The sequence below is a fragment of the Manis javanica genome, chromosome 7, assembly GCF_040802235.1.
Source record: "Manis javanica isolate MJ-LG chromosome 7, MJ_LKY, whole genome shotgun sequence".
Taxonomy (NCBI): domain Eukaryota; kingdom Metazoa; phylum Chordata; class Mammalia; order Pholidota; family Manidae; genus Manis; species Manis javanica.
The window spans coordinates 14438436-14455805 of record NC_133162.1 but is presented as its reverse complement, the minus strand read 5'-3'; the positions used below and the strand labels follow the sequence as shown (position 1 = coordinate 14455805).

The following is a 17370-nucleotide window of genomic DNA, read 5'->3' as shown; positions in this document are numbered from 1 at the left end:
TTATTTGTATCTTCTTTATTTCATCAATGTTTCATAAATGTCAGTGTACAAATCATTCACCTCCTGATTATGTTTATTCCTGAGTATTTATTCTTTTGGCTGCTGTTGTAGATGTGATCACTTCTTAATTTTCCTTTCACATAACTTACTGCTATTGTATAAAATAAACCCTGAATTTTACCTGTTGATTTTGTATTCTGAAACCTTACTGAATTTGCTTATTGGTTATAATAGTTTTTTTTTTGTGTGTGTGTGTGGACTCTTTAGGTTTTTCTACTCAAAAAGTTATGTAATCTACAAACAGAAATTATCTTCCTTATTGCTTGATTTGGATGCCTCTTCTTTCTCTTACCTAATTGCTTTGGCTAGGGCTTCTTCCATGATTTTTTTAAATCGAAGTGTTAAAAATTGGCATCCTTGTCTCATTCCTGATCATAGAGGAAAAGTTTTCCATTTTTCCACATTGATTATGATGTTCACCAGGGTCTTCTCACATACAGCCCTTATTATGTTGAGTTACATTCCTTCTGTATCTAATTTTTTGAGAGTTTGTATCACAAAAGGATGATGAATTTTGTCAAATGTTTTGTCTGTATTTGTTGAGATGATTTTGACTTTAATGTTTAATTCTGCTAATGTGGTGTATCACATTAATTGATTTGTGCATGTTGAAACACCCTTTCATTCCAGGGATAAAGTCCACCGTATCTTGGCAAATGATCCTTTCAATGTGCCATTGCATTTAGTTTGCTAATATTTTGTTGAGTGTTTTTTTGGCATTCGTGTTTATCAGGGTTGTTGGCCTATAGTTTCCTTTTCTTGTGTCTTTGTCTGTCTTTGGAATCAGAATGTTTTCTGCCTCATGAAGTGCGTTTGGAAGTATTCCCTCCTCTTTTTTTGAAAGAGTTTAAGAAGGATTGGTATTAATTCTTTAAATGTTTGGTAGAATTCACCAGTGTAGTCATTTGTTCCTGAGCTTTTCTTTTTTGGGAGGTTTTTGATTACTGAATTCCCATACATGTTATTGATCTGTTCAGATTTTTAATTTTTCCATGATTCAGTCTTTTTGTTGAGTGTTTTTTTAGCATTCATGTTTATCAGGATTATTGATGCCTGATAAACCTAGTGTGATGCCTCCAGCTTTGGTTCTTTTTTCTCAAGATTGTTTTGATTTTTGGTGTCTTTTTTGATTCCATATTAATTTTAGGATAGTATTTTGTATTTTTCTAGGAATTAATTTTTTTTTAGGCTTTCCAGTTTGTTGGTATATAATTATTCATAGTAGTCTCTTATGACCCTTTTTATTTCTGTGGCACTCATTGTAATGGCTACATTTTTGTTTATGATTTTACTTGCCCTCACTCTTTTATTATTAGTCTTGCTAAAGCTCTCATCAGTTTTGTTTACCTTTCAAAACCAACACTGTTGCTTTTTTCTATTTTTTAATACTTTTTTCTGCTGACTTTGGACATGGTTTATTCTTGTTCCTCATTTTATTAGTTTATTAACGTGGAAAGTGAAGTTTACTTGAGATCTCTCTTCTCTTTTAATGTAAGCTTTTGCCACTGTAAATTCCCTCTTTGAACTGCTTTTGCTGCATCCCATAGGTTTTGGTATGTTAATTTTCCATTTTAATTTCCCTTTGATTATCATTTTGACCCATTTGTTCAGGAGTGTGTAGTTTAATTTCCACATATTTGTGAACTTTCCAATTTTGCTCCACTATTGATTCCTTGTTTCAGTCCATTTAGTTCAGAAAAGATAATTTATGTTTTCAATATTAAATTTGTTAAGACTTGTTTTATGACCTAACTAATAATATATTCTGGAAAGTACTCTATGTGCATAAGAACAGAAGATGTATTCTGTTGTGGTTAGGTGGAATGTTGTATATGTTTGTTAGGTTCATTTGTTCTGTGTTTTTCAAATCTACTTTTTCTGTATTGATTTTCTCTTTGAATGTCCTATTGATTATTGAAATATGGTATTGAAGTCTCTTACTATTATTCTGTTCTTGTCAATTTTTTCCTGTAGTTATGTCAGTGTTTTATTTATTTAGGTGCTTTTATAGTGGGTGCATGTATATTTGTAATTGTCATATCTTCCTCATGAATTGACCCATTTACCATTATATGATGTCTTTATCTCTTGTTAAAGTTTTCTAATTAAAGTCAATTTTTTCTCATATATATATATAGCTATTTCTTCTCTTATTTTTTAGCATTTTCATGGAATATCTTTTTCCATCCCTTCACTTTTAGTCTATATATGAGTATAGACTTAAATCTAAAGTGAGTCTTTCTGAGACAGTGTATTGTTTGTATTGTTTTTTAAATCCAGTCATCCACCCTGTGTCCTTTGACTGGGGAGTTTAATCCGTTATGTTTTAAAGTGATTATTGATATGGGTGAACTTACTTTCGTCATTTTGTTAGTTGTTCTCTGTCTTACAGTTCTTTCATTCCCTTTTGCTCTCTTGCTATCATCCTTTGTATTTCATTGATTTTTTTTTTGGTAGTGATTTCTTACTCTCTCTTTTTTGTGTATTTTCTATAGGTATATTCTTTGTAGTTATCATGAAGCTTTTACATACAACACCTTGCAGTTATGAGAAGTCTACTTTAAGCTGATAACAACTTAACTTCAATCATATACAAACATTTTATACTTCTATTTCCTCTCACCCTACATGCACTTTGTTATTGATGTCATAACAATTTAGCATTTCTTGTAAGGCAGGTTTAGTGGTGATGAACTCTCTCCTTCCATTGTCTGGGAAAGTCTATGTCACTATATTTTTAAGGACAGTTTTACTGGGCACAGTATTGTTGGTCAGCAGATTTTTTTTTCTTTCAAAACTTTGAATATGTCATTCCCATCTCTTCTGGCTTGCAAAGTTTCTGCTAAAAATTCACTGATTGCCTTATGAACCCCACTGTATGTAACAAGTCATTTTTCTCTTGAGGCTTTCAAAATTCTTTCTTTACCTATGATTTTTAGCAATTTGATTAGAACATGTCTTGGTGTGATTTCTTTGGATTTATCCACTTTGATTCTTCCAGTTTCATAAATCTAATGCCTATTCCTCTCTTCAGATGTAGGGTATTTAGGGCTAATATTTCTTTAAATAAGATTTCTTCCTCTTTCTTTCTTCTCCTTATGGGACTCTCATGGTGTATATATTGATTACCTTTATTGTGTCCTATAAGTACATTAAGCTTTCTTTAGCCTTTCTCCTTTTTTTTTTTCTTCTTTGGTTCTCTGACTAGGTAATTTCAAATGATTCACCTTAGCTCACTGATTCTTTCTTCTGCTTGCTTAAGTCTGTTATTTGAAGCTCTTTATTGAATTGTTCAGTTGAGTTATTGTGTTCTTCTGCTCCAGAATTTCTGTTTGATTCTTTTTTATAGTTCTGTCTCTGTTACTATTTTCATTTTGCTCATGTATCATTTCCTTAATTTCATTTAGTTATCTTCCTATGGTCTCTTATTTCTCCCTTTTACCTTCTTCAATACAGTTATTTTTATTTTTTTTTGCCAGGGACTTTTAGAGCTCCAATTCTTTATAGTCAGTTCCTGGAATTTTTTTCTTCCTTTGGTTGTGTCATATTTCCTTATCTTTCATTTTCCTTGTAGCTTTAAATTGCATCATTTTCATTGCTAGCTTTTCATTTGAGGAAACAGCTACTTCGCCCAGTCTTTATGGACTGGCTTCAACAGGAAAGAACTTCATCAACCAGCCCAGCTAGAGATACTGAGAGCATCTCAAACCTTTGTTATGGATGATCATGATTCCCTCCTCTCTTCCTCTCATGGTAGAGAAGTCTCAGAATTGCGTGTTTTCTTTCAATCTCACAGAACCATGCTGATCATAGTGTGCTTCCCACCCTTTTCCCCTGTGACAGTGCAGGATGCAGAAAGTCCAGGACATTAAATTGCTTCATTCCTCTTACTCCCATCTGGGGGAGAGGTCTCAGGGTTGTGTGCCTTTTCCCAGTTTCACTGAGTCATGCTGGCTGCAGTAAGTCAACCACTTATTTCCTTTGTCCTTAGCTGCTATCATATGTATAATCTTTGCTTGTTTTCTTAGTGTTCTGAGTGAGGCAAGACACAAATAGGTCCTTTGGGCAGTGCTATTAAAGGCCAAGGATGTTGGGTGCATGCTATACTCCATTTCCTCTCAAGGAGCAGTCATAAACAGAGGTTATTCCTCTGATGCTGAGCTATGCTGTCCTGGGGCAGGGACTGACATGAGTAAAGTGAAATAGCTCTTGTTAACCATTATAATTTGACTCTTCTTGGTTTTGTAGTCATCTTTGGTATTGCAACTTTTTAACTGAATTTTAGTCCTCTCATAAAGGTATTTTGGTCCACATATCGTTGTTAAATTGATGTTTTTATGGGGGATAGGGCTGTGACTTCTTATTTCACCACCTTGCTAATATCACACTATTGCTGTATTCTTATTATATATTAACTCACTTTTTAAATACATTTCATATATTTTAATAATTTTTGAAATAAGTGAATCCTCCAATATATCCTGACATTTTCTAGCTTCTTCACTCTAAAATATTTTATTGGACTTGTCAACAAATAATATAATCTCTAAAATTTTTCTTTTCTAGTAGAATAGGAGCCTTCCTCCAAAATAAAGTAGAATAGTTCATTCTATATTTCTCCTTATTCTTTAGATTCTAAGGAATGCCTATATACTTGGGAATATGTTTAAAGTTTTGACTTTTAAATAAGGATTTTTAAAAATGTTTTCCTGCAAGTATGATCGTCTCTTCACTGATGTGTGTTTTCACAAAGACGCCAATGCTATGTCAGAAACCACGTCTATCAGTGTGATAGGAAAGCTTTTTATAAGTTCATTATAATTACCATCGACTTATTATTATGGTAAAATATACATAAAATACAATTATTTTAACTATTTTTAGGTGTACAATTCAGTGGCATTAAGTACATTTATAGTGTTTTGCAACCAACACCACCATCACCAAGATTTTTCACATGTACCATCTGTGTATCTATTAAGCAGTAAGTCCCCACCCCTCCCTGCTCCAGCCCCTGATAACCTTTGTTCTACTTTCTGTCTCTATTAATTTGTGTATTCTAGGTACCTCCTCCTACGTGTAATCTTACAATATTTGTTCTTTTTGTCTGGAATATTTCATGTAGCCTAATGTTTCCAAGCTTCATCCATGTTTTAGCGTGTATCAGAATTTCATTCTTTACCATTGACTTCTTGAATGTTTGACAGTAATTCCAAACTTATGGAGTTCTTTGAGGATATAAGAAATTTAATATATGTGGGATATATGACTCAAAATGTGGGTGAATAATATTCATCTCCAGTAATTTTCATAGTGTCATATGCATAGGTCAAGATTAACCATGATTCTAGTTGCTTCTTTCTTGACTAGTCTCTCCTTTTTCAATTTCCAGATGTCCTTGAGTTCTTCGAAATGTGACAACTTCAGGGTTTTCTATTATTTTGTCCAACTGAAGAGCCCAGACACATGTTCTTTGAAACTAAAGAATGCTATACTGTAATGAGGGGTGCCATTAAGAATGCTTATAACCTCATTATATGTAATTTACAATTATACAAAAATAATTTACAGCTAAAGAGTTATTTAACTAAGAACAATTCTGAAATTAATATGGGTTATTGGTCAGGGCTTCCTACTTATCCTACATAAAAAAATAATAAAAAATAGTTACATTAATTAATTATGCATTACCTACATTTGACAACAGATTTAATTCTTACCCACTATGTATCACTTCTAACCAGTGCTTTCATGTGAACAATAGTTGGAGTAGTTTCCTATATAATGTGACCTTACTGAACTTATCCAGATCTAACAAACAGTGTTCTAAATGACTGATTTTGTCATTTACAATGATAATCACACTATCACTTCTTTTAGTCCAGAATTTTTTCCTTGACCTTAAGTGTATTTTATAGGGCTTTAATTATGGTACCATGTATTTCAGTAATGCCTAAACTTGCAATAAAGAGGATGAACTAAAAATTCAAGAAGAGCTGTATAGTTTTCTGTATCTATTGGAAAATCTGGGTGACCTTTTTAGCAACAATAGCAGTTATTTTCAAATTCCTCCATCTAAAATAAGGCACACACAATAACGAAGATGTGGCTTCAAGATACAAATAATGATTTAAGTTTTTTGGGGTACATTTTGTCTACTATTTTTTGTTTTCATAAAAAACCAACTATTTTGAACCATTTCATTAATAGTAAAAATCAACCCTTCTCATATGCCAGTATGCACACCTTCCTGAGTTCCCTGGTGGAGATGAAGAAGAAAAGAAAGACAATCTGTGTTACCAGATCTAATAATATCAACAACACTACCATTATCAGCACTGTGACCTGAAACCATGGTACCTTTTTGAGAAATTATTTAATGTTCACAAGAAATTCTTTAGGGAGGTCGTCATATATCCCCATTTTAGAGATAAGGAAACTGATTTTTAGGAAGTCAGGTAACTTTCCATAAATCAATAAGCATGTATGTTAAAGAGCTAAGATATGAACCCAAGGTCATCTGACTCATCAGTGCACCCTCTTCATTAATTTGTTTCAGTGTCTCATGAACATGATTTAATGAGTATGAAGCAGTAATTGTTTTCAGGATTTATTACTTCATTATGGTGACATAAATTAATATTTGTTTTCAGAGATGTTTCTTCTCTTTGGATGTGAGTTTTCTTTAATACAATTATAAATGTACATGTTGCTTAGCACACCTGAACAGCATGGTCTGTTGAGTAGAGCTGTCTGCTTGCTGACACAGAAGCATTTCTCATTTATTATTAGTCATTAGTAATGACATTATCTTAAATCACTGTCAACTGTTTTCAGTCATATATTAACAGAAGTAGGAAAGTTTTGAGAAGTTTTGACAGTTTTGTGGTACATATGGTAGAAGACACCTTAACAGCTTATCAATTGAACTCAATAAGCTAACTTCATTCTTACATTCATGGATGTTAATGAGTATGACCGTTGAATAATGCAATATCCTTATGAAATATCATATTTATTTAGACTCTCAGACTTTATTTTTCTTTAATTATGTTGAATTTTTAGATGCTATCTCTGCAATACTAATGAACACTACCCCGAAAAATCTGTATGATAAATGTTCAATCTTATAACATATTATATTTTGCATGCTTTTTCAAAATGACCATTCTTCTTGAATCTGTATTTGCTTACTAGAAACTGTAAAAGAGATTGTCTTGTGATGGTTATAGAGCATTGCTAATAGTTCTTCATAGAGGCCCAACTGTCCCTCTGTCTGTATAGATCATTAAGAGTAGATGTTAGTCAGAGGTAAAAAATTGGATCTTAGTGTATTATTTAAATGGGATGGCCATCATACATTATGCAGCAGTCTTGCCTTTTATGGTGTTCCTCTCTACTCCTGTCCACCAGAGAAGGGCCATGTCTTTCAGTCAATTTCCCCTAAGACATGTTATATTACTGTCATATTAGATATGGGGAGCTTAATTGCTTATAGACTTACTTTCTTTAAGAGCCATTTAGAAAATTATAGACATATTTTCTATTGGCTTACCTGATTTATTTAGGAAAATATAGTAATACTAAGGAATGAATTTTAATTTTTTAAGTAGCCAGGTCTTACGTAGCAATAGTGCTTTTCTTATGAGTCTTTTATGTATATTTTAAAACACTTTGGATCTGAAGCTAAACTTATTTAATATGACTATCATTCTTTGCCTTTCTGTAAGACTAAATAGTTACAGTATGTGTACTCTCTATTTGTCATCTCTTGGAGTAATATAGTAACATTTAAAGAAATATCTTAGCCATTTGTTTCCTTGAAACTAAATGCAAATGGTCTGTATTCTATTAATGAATGACAAGAAAGAGGTTGACTGACAAAATTCTTCAGTGCTCCTTTATACCGATATTTAAATGATATCATCTCTTTTTCCTAAAGTAGGTTCACATTTTTACCTAAACATTTTGGTTTACACATTTTAAGTATTTTTTTCAATAAACAATATGTGTACAATAATACAATATGCAGCTAATAGTAAGTATTTCAACAAAACAATCTTATATTACTGTAAAATTACTTTGGACTGGTGCAAAACTGCATCATTTAAATAATAAATACAGGTAACCAAAGATAATCAAAATACCAATATTGAATTATAGCAGCCTCTGACTTATATACAGAAGTACAAATTGTAGTAGAGAAGATAATAGGAACTTTAAATCTACTTTTGAATTATTACCTATAGTTTTTTCAATAAAAAAGTATATTTGGCATCTATACTTGCTTAGTTGAATTTTCACACAATTCAGTAGAGTTTGAGAAATATAGCATAGACATAATTAAATCATTAAACATATCTATGTAGTATGATATGAAGTTTTTTCTATCCTTAATATTTTCTTTTTTGTAGTCAAATAAGAATTTGGATATTTCAATAAATGCATCAAACAACTTTAATCTCAACATTACATGGTCAGTTGGTTCAACAGGTAAGAGAATTTTGTTAGCATGTCTTTCACATTTGCTCCTAGCATGTCTAACATGACCTTTTACTGTTAATTTGAATAATCGATATTTTAAGAATATTGTGTTCTCTAATCATTGTGCTCTTTCAGGTATAAATAATAAGTAGTATTAATAAAACTGTTTTACTTATTTGCCTTTTTCCTTTATTCAATTAAATTAGGTGGGTAACAAATATTTTATTCTACTTAATTTGTTAAAATGGCAGTCTTATGAATTGCCATGGTTTTAAGATAGATTACCTCTTTAATCACTAAAGAGATATTTCAATTATGTGACTCACTATTGAAGCTATAAATTTAATTATCAACTTAAACATTGACATAAAATACTAAAATTCTTCTGTGCATGCAGAAGATAAGTTAAGAACTTATTGATTACTTTCAGGATTAGAAATATGCTATCCCCCTTGTCAGCTTTGATCCTGAGATCAGGGTTAACAAAAGTCTATGCTTAATATGTCTTCCATAATAAGGTTTGTAAATTGAAACTTGACTTTTAAAAATATAACTAAGACGGAGTACAAATCTCTATGTTGGGTCATGAAGAAGTATGCTTACCTTTTTTGTATTTACATTTTAGGTAATTCTGTTGCTTTTTCTTTTCTATATCAAAGATACACTTTTGCATAAAATGTTGAAAACTTTTTTAAAGAAAATCTATAACTTCTTAGAAATCCATATTTGATTTCTGAAAATTAAGTCTTTATGCTATTTTAATATGTAAACCATGAAAAACAGAATTCAAGAGTGAAGAGCTATTGCAATTCTGGAACTCATGTGTAAAAAGTGAGAAGTTCAGGCATATATATAGATGTTTTGTTAGAACAGTGCCAAACACAAAATAAAATCTTGGCACTGTGAGTTTCATTCATTAGTAATTCATGAAAACTTGTACTGTTAATTTGAAATTTATTTCTGTGCAATAAACTGACTCTAGGAGGGTTTTTAAATTGTCAACAAAAACGTATAAAACCTCTGTGATCATTTTAAAACCCTGATTTTACTATGCAAGAAGTCACTTGTAACTTTCAGATTCGCAGAAACAAATCTCAGAAGTTTTAATTTATCAGGTTGGGAGATGGGATCAGGAAATTTGCGTTTTTAACATACATCCAAAGTAATTTAGAATAGGTGATCTGTTATAAATGAATTCAGTTTCTCAGTTTACTAATTCTAACTATTTTTACTGTTTGTTAAGGTGGAAGGCTTGGTAAGATTGTTGGAAATGTTTTGTTCCATTACATTAATTCCAGTAAACATTTATTGAGTTCCCAATATGTGTTTAAGTAATTGAGCATTTAGCTCATGTTTAAAATTCTAGCCTCCTCCCAATTTATTTGAAGTAGTGATTGTTTAATTTGTGTTAAGACAAATGACTTGATTTCTTTCCCATTTTTTAATTGGATTAAGACATGTGAAATATGCCTTGATTTGTTTCAAAAGGCTCTGTGGAGCAATAAGTAGAAAGAACTCAGGTTCTGGAACCACATATACCTGAGTTTCCAAGAAGAATTTAGCATTCAGTAGCTATAGACTTGAGGCAAGTGCTTTAATCTTCCTGAGACTCAGGTTGCAATTGGAGAAAAAGAGATTGATAAGTCTATGATAAATTGGTATTAGAAAATAATATAAAGTATTTAAGCCAGTGCCTAGTACATATAGCACGTAATCAGTGAAATCATTTTAAAAAATAATTTTATACTATATTTATTTCCATTGTTTATGACAAAATTACTTATTTTTTTCTTTTTCATTGTAAATTGTGAACATGAGTTTATTTTGATGATTACATTCTTGTAAGTATAGTTTTAAAAATTAAGTACAATATATATTTATAGGCTCATAAAAATTCCCATTTCCTAATATGAATTTTACAAAATTTGTTATTTACATTTTAGCTGGAACAATATCTGGGGAAGAGACTCCTATTGTTTCTAAGACAAATATAAAGGAATACAAAGATAGTTTTTCCTATGAAAAATTTAACTTCAGAAGCAATCCTAACATTACATTCTATGTGTACACCAGCAACTTTTCTTGGCCTATTAAAATACAGGTAAGTGTTAGTAATACATAATTAATGACCATCAAGTATTTTCAGTAGAAAAACGATGCTGTTTTTGTTCAAATTGATGATATAAATTTGTTTTAAACAATATGAAAGCATTTTTGACCCTTAATAAAAAGGGTACATGAATGTCTGTGATGAAGAATGTCTCTATAAAAAAGTTCATACAGATAATATTGAATGAACTAAAGAATGTAATGTTTCAATGAAATTGTATTCTTAAAACAATACACCAAAACTTGAAATAACTAGATTGTTTGGGTTTTCTGATTAATTGTATACTTCAACTGAGGGTTAAGTAGCTATTCTTTTCTTACAACCCCTCTTGAAATTACTTGCGGTGTTTAGTAATTTGTTTTTTGCTTTATTATATACTGAACATAATCTAAAATTTCTTTAAAAATTTAGGATTAGCAGTATTTAAGAATTAGTCCTTTAAGACCCACAACCTCTTCACAATGATTTATTTATGTTGTCTATATATACTGTATCTTTCATTTTTATTGTGTAAGGTGATAGGTTGCTAAAGGATTCAGATTTATTGCTAGGAAATAGGATGTTCTTTCTTTATTGAAATCATCAAGGTCGGTATTCTTAATTTATGTTTTTTTTTTTGAGAGGGCATCTCTCATATTTATTGATCAAATGGTCGTTAACAACAATAAAATTCTGTACAGGGGAGTCAATGCTCAATGCACAATCATTAATTCACCCCAAGCCTAATTCTCATAAGTCTACAAATCTTCTGAAGCATAACGAACAAGTTCTCACATGGTGAACAAATTCTTACATAGTGAATAAGTTCTTACATGGTGAACAGTACAAGGGCAGTCATCACAGAAACTTTTGGTTTTGATCACGCATCATGAACTATAAACAATCAGGTCAACTATGAAAATTCGTTTGATTTTTATACTTGATTTATATGTGGAGCCCACATTTCTCCCTTGATGATGATGATGATGATGATGATGATTATTATTATTATTATTTTAAATAAAATGCTGAAGTGATAGGTAGATGCAAGATAAATGTAGAAAACATAGTTTAGTGTTGTAAGAGAGCAAATGTAGATATCAGGTGTGTGCCTGTAGACCATGTGTTAATTGAAGCTAGACAAGGGCAATAAAACATCCATGGATGCAGCAGATTTCTCTCAAAACACGGGGGGGTGAAGTTCTAAGCTTCACCTCTGTTGATCCCCAATTTCTCACCTGATGGCCCCCCTGCGACTGTGCCTGTCTTAGGTTGTTCCTCCCTTGAGGAATCTTACCCATTTCTGGTTCACCAGTCATCTTCCAGGGCCATACAGGGAAATGTAAAGTTGGTAAGTGAGAGAGAAGCCATATTGTTTGAAAAGGTTAGCTTTTTACTTCTTTGCAGATTTATGCCCTATGGCTTCAATGCCCAGCATTTGTCTTGAGGTCTCTTTACCACTTGGAGGAATTATGATACTCGGTAAATTTGATATAAGGCACGAATTCTATTTAAGGGTTGTAATTAGGAAGGAAGAAGAAAAGCTATAGAAGTAGCAGGCGGGAGAAAACATGTGAAGATTGATTATTTCTTTGACATATCTTCTTGTAGAGTAACTTAAGCATGTATAAGTTTTAAACTACTAATTAAATTGCACACACACATTAACATAGTAGGAATACAGTTACATAACCAAAGCATATCTATAATTACCAGTCATCTCCAGTGAAACCAAGAAAACCAGTTAGGCATCCTAGGCATTTGTGAAAATTTATCTATGATATGATGGATATAGTCCAACTGTACTTGAACAGTCTGAGAGAAATAAGACAAATTAAAACAACCCATTCCTGGGAACTGTTCACATCCCATATGTTCTTTTAACAGTAGATAGTCTGTAGTTGTAAGATTTTGGAGCACTGCAACTTGCACATCTCCTAATTCTTGGTTGAGTTCCAACAGTATAGATCCAGTCAAATTTGTTGTTTTACTGTATGCACAGGCCAGCTTAGATATCTCCTTCTTCATTCCCATGGCAAGTCCAGGAACCAGTGGGATGAATGCAGCTACAGCTGTAACAGTGCCTGGATCTTTGTTGAGGTTTTTTGATGATCATCTTCTGGTATGAGTCTTCCAGAGAGTGCTGATGTTGGAAGTTCTTCTTCATATCGTATCTTAGTTCATTTTCTGGATAGCCAAATTAGGCTTTGATCCTCTGTATAAACACAAACAGACCCTTTGCCCACACTCTGATATGCTCTTTATACCATTGTGTAGAACTCATTGGAGGTCACCACACAGGAAATGCTTTTTTTTTAATTTTTTAAGAGAAAGGAATATTATCAGAAAAATGTATCTCCATAGTCGATCATCTGACACCCTTTAAGTGATCAAAATTAAGGATATTTAAAGCATGCATTAATCATTGATTTGCAGTTAGTTTTATCCTATCAGGGAGTAATCCCCCTTTCCTTTCTTTTTTTTTTTTCATTATCATTAATCTACACTTACTTGAAGAATATTATGTTTACTATGCTCTCTCCTATGCCAGGTCCCCCCTATAAACCCCTTTACAGTCACTGTCCATCAGCATAGCAAAATGTTATAGAATCACTACTTGTCTTCTCTGTCTTGTACAGCCCTCCCCTTTCTTACACCCCCCCATGCATGCTAATCTTAATACTCCCTTTCTTCTTCTCCCCGCCTTATCCCTCGCTACCCACCCATCCTTCCCAGTCCCTTTCCCTTTGGTACCTGTTAGTCCATTTTTGGTTTCTGTAATTCCGCTGCTATTTGTTTGTTCAGTTTTTCCTTTGTTCTTACACTCCACAGATGAGTGAAATCATTTGGTATTTTGCTTTCTCTGCTTGGCTTATTTCACTGAGCATAATACCCTATAGCTCCATCTATGTTGCTGCAAATGGTAGCATTTGCCCTCTTCTTATGGCTGAGTAGTATTCCATTGTGTATATGTACAACATCTTCTTTATCCATTCATCTATCGACGGACATTTAGGTTGCTTCCAATTCTTGGCTATTGTAAATAGTGCTGCGATAAACATAGGGGTGCATCTGTCTTTCTCAAACTTGATTGCTGCGTTCTTGGGGTAAATGCCTAGGAGTGGAATTCCTGGGTCAAATGGTAAGCCTGTTTTGAGCATTTTGATGAACCTCCATACTGCTTTCCACAATGGTTGAACTAATTTACATTCCCACCAGCAGTGTAGGAGGGTTCCCCTTTCTCCACAGCCTCGCCAACATTTGTTGTTGTTTGTCTTTTGGATGGCAGCCATCCTTACTGGTGTGAAGTGATTCCTCATTGTAGTTTTAATTTGCATTTCTCTGATAATTAGCGATGTGGAACATCTTTTCATGTGTCTGTTTGCCATCTGTATTTCTTTTTAGAAGAAATGTCTGTTCAGTTCCTCTGCCCATTTTTTAATTGAGTTATTTGTTTTTTGTTGAGGCGTGTGAGCTCTTTATATATTTTGGACGTCAAGCCTTTAACGGATCTGTCATTTACAAATATATTCTCCCATACTGTAGGGTTCCTTTTTGTTCTATTGATGGTGTCTTTTGCTGTACAGAAGCTTTTCAGCTTAATATAGTCCCAGTTGTTCATTTTTGCTGTTGTTTTCCTTGCCCGGAGAGATATGTTCAAGAAGAGGTCACTCATGTTTATGTCTAAGAGGTTTTTGCCTATGTTTTTTTCCAAGAGTTTAATGGTTTCATGACTTACATTCAGGTCTTTGCTCCATTTTGAGTTTACTTTTGTATATGGGGTTAGACAATGGTCCAGTTTCATTCTCCTACATGTAGCTGTCCAGTTTTGCCAGCACCACCTGTTGAAGAGACTGTCATTTTGCCATTGTATGTCCATGGCTCCTTTATTAAATATTAATTGACCATATATGTTTGGGTTAATGTCTGGAGTCTCTACTCTGTTCCACTACTCTGTTGATGATATTAATTCTTCCTAGCCATGAGCATGGGATGAGTTTCCATTTATTAGTGTCCCCTTTAATTTCTCTTAAGAGTGACTTGTAGTTTTCAGAGTATAAGTCTTTCACTTCTTTGGTTAGGTTTATTCCTAGGTATTTTATTCTTTTTGATGCAATGGTGAATGGAATTGTTGTCCTGATTTCTCTTTCTGTTGATTCATTGTTAGTGTATAGGAAAGCTACAGATTTCTGTGTGTTAATTTTGTATCCTGCAACTTTGCTGTATTCTGATATCAGTTCTAGTAGTTTTGGAGTGGAGTCTTTAGGGTTTTTTATGTACAGTATCATATCATCTGCAAATAGTGACAGTTTAACCTCTTCTTTACCAATCTGGATACCTTGTATTTCTTTATTTTGACTGATTGCCGTGGCTAGGACCTCCAGTACTACATTAAATAACAGTGGGGAGAGTGGGCATCCCTGTCTACTTCCCGATATCAGCAGAAAAGCTTTCAGCTTCTTGCTGTACAGTATAATGTTGGCTGTGGGTTTATCATAAATGGCCTTTATTATGTTGAGGTACTTGCCCTCTATTCCCATTTTGCTGAAAGTTTTTATCATGAATGGATGTTGAATTTTGTCAAATGCTTTTTCATCATCTATGGAGATGATCATGTGGTTTTTGTCTTTCTTTTTGTTGATGTGGTGGATGATGTTGATGGATTTTCGAATGTTGTACCATCCTTGCATCCCTGGGATGAATCCCACTTGGACATGGTGTACGATCCTTTTGATGTATTTTTGCATTTGGTTTGCTTATATTTTGTTGAGTATTTTTGCATCTACGTTCATCAGGGATATTGGTCTGTAGTTTTCTTTTTTGTTGGGGTATTTGCCTGGTTTTGGTATTAGGGTAATGTTGGCTTCATAGAATGAGTTTGGGAGTATTCCCTCCTCTTCTATTTTTTGGAAAACTTTAAGGAGAATTGGTATTATGTCTTCCATGTATGTCTGATAAAATTCTGGGGTGAATGCATCTGGCCCGGGGGTTTTGTTCTTTGGTAGTTTTTTGATTACCGCTTCAATTTTGTTGCTTGTAATTGGTCTGTTTAGATTTTCTGTTTCTTTCTGGGTCAGTCTTGGAAGGTTGTATTTTTCTAGGAAGTTGTCCATTTCTCCTACGTTTCCCAGCTTGTTAGCATATAGGTTTTCATAGTACTCACTAATAATTATTTGTATTTCTGTGGGGTCCGTCGTGATATTTCCTTTCTCGTTTCTGATTCTGTTGATTAGTGTTGACTCTCTTTTTCTCTTAATAAGTCTGGCTAGAGGCTTATCTATTTTGTTTATTTTCTCGAAGAACCAGCTCTTGGTTTCATTGATTTTTGCTATTGTTTTATTCTTCTCAATTTTGTTTATTTCTTCTCTGATCTTTATTATGTCCCTCCTTTTGCTGACCTTAGGCCTCATTTGTTCTTCTTTTTCCAATTTCGATAATTGTGACATTAGACCATTCATTTGGGATTGTTCTTCCTTCTTCAAATATGCCTGGATTACTATATACTTCCCTCTTAAGACTGCTTTTGCTGTGTCCCACAGTAGCTGGGGCTTTGTGTTGTTGTTGTCGTTTGTTTCCATATATTGCTGGATCTCCATTTTGATTCGGTCATTGATCCACTGATTATTTAGGAGCATGTTGTTAAGCCTCCATGTGTTTGTGAGCCTTTTTGTTTTCTTTGTACAGTTTATTTCTAGTTTTATGCCTTTGTGGTCTGAAAAGTTGGTTGGTAGGATTTCAATCTTTTGGAATTTACTCAGGCTCTTTTTGTGGCCTAGTATGTGGTCTTTTCTGGAGAATGTTCCATGTGCACTTGAGAAGAATGTGTATCCTGTTGCTTTTGGATGTAGAGTTCTGTAGATGTGTATTAGGTCCATCTGTTCTATTGTGTTGTTCAGTGCCTCGGTGTCCTTACTTGTTTTCTGTCTGGTGGATCTGTCCTTTGGAGTGAGTGGTGTGTTGGATTCTCCTAGAATGAATGCATTGCATTCTGTTTCCTCCTTTAGTTCTGTTAGTATTTTTTTCAGATATGTTGGTGCTCCTGTATTGGGTGCATATATATATTTGTAATGGTTATATCCTCTTGTTGGACTGAGCCCTTTGTCCTTATGTAATGTCCTTCTTTATCTTTTGTTACTTTCTTTATTTTGAAGTCTGTTTTGTCTGATACTAGTATTGCAACACCTGCTTTTTTCTCTCTGTTGTTTGTATGAAATATCTTTTTCCATCCCTTGACTTTAAGTCTGTCCATGTCTTTGGGTTTGAGGTGAGTCTCTTGTAAGCAGCATATGGATGGGTCTTGCTTTTTTATCCATTCTATTACTCTGTGTCTTTTGATTGGTGCATTCAGTCCATTTACATTTAGGGTGATTATTGAAAGGTATGTACTTATTTCCATTGCAGTCTTTAAGTTTGTGGTTACCAAAGGTTCAGGGTTAGCTTCTTTACTATGTTACTGTCTGACTTAACTCGCTTGTTGAGGTATTATAAACATGGTCTGATGATTCTTTATTTCTCTCCCTTCTTATTCCTCCTCCTCCCTTCTTCATATGTTGGGTGTTTTTTTCTGTGCTCTTTTAGCAGTGCTTCCATCTAGAGCAGTCCTTGTAAGATGCCCTGTAGAGGTGGTTTGTGGGAGGCAAATTCCCTCAACTTCTGCTTGTCTGGGAGTTGTTTAATCCCTCCTTCATATTTAAATGATAATCGTGCTGGATACAGTAGTCTTGGTTTGAGGCCCT

At 33.4% G+C, this 17370-nt stretch overlaps 1 protein-coding gene across 6 annotated transcripts in view; it reads left to right on the top strand.

The window, feature by feature from the left end:
* ATRNL1 (attractin like 1) overlaps positions 1-17370 on the top strand; it is a 718480-nt gene that overhangs the window by 281698 nt on the left and 419412 nt on the right. For 5 of the 6 annotated variants that reach the window (XM_073240354.1, XM_073240353.1, XM_073240352.1 and 2 more), the window contains exons 23-24: positions 8475-8553; positions 10488-10645. The exons of the other annotated variant lie outside the window; for it this stretch is intronic. In XM_073240354.1, coding sequence (XP_073096455.1) covers positions 8475-8553; positions 10488-10645 — 237 coding nt within the window. The remainder of the gene's footprint in view (positions 1-8474; positions 8554-10487; positions 10646-17370) is intronic. 6 annotated transcript variants of the gene reach the window in all.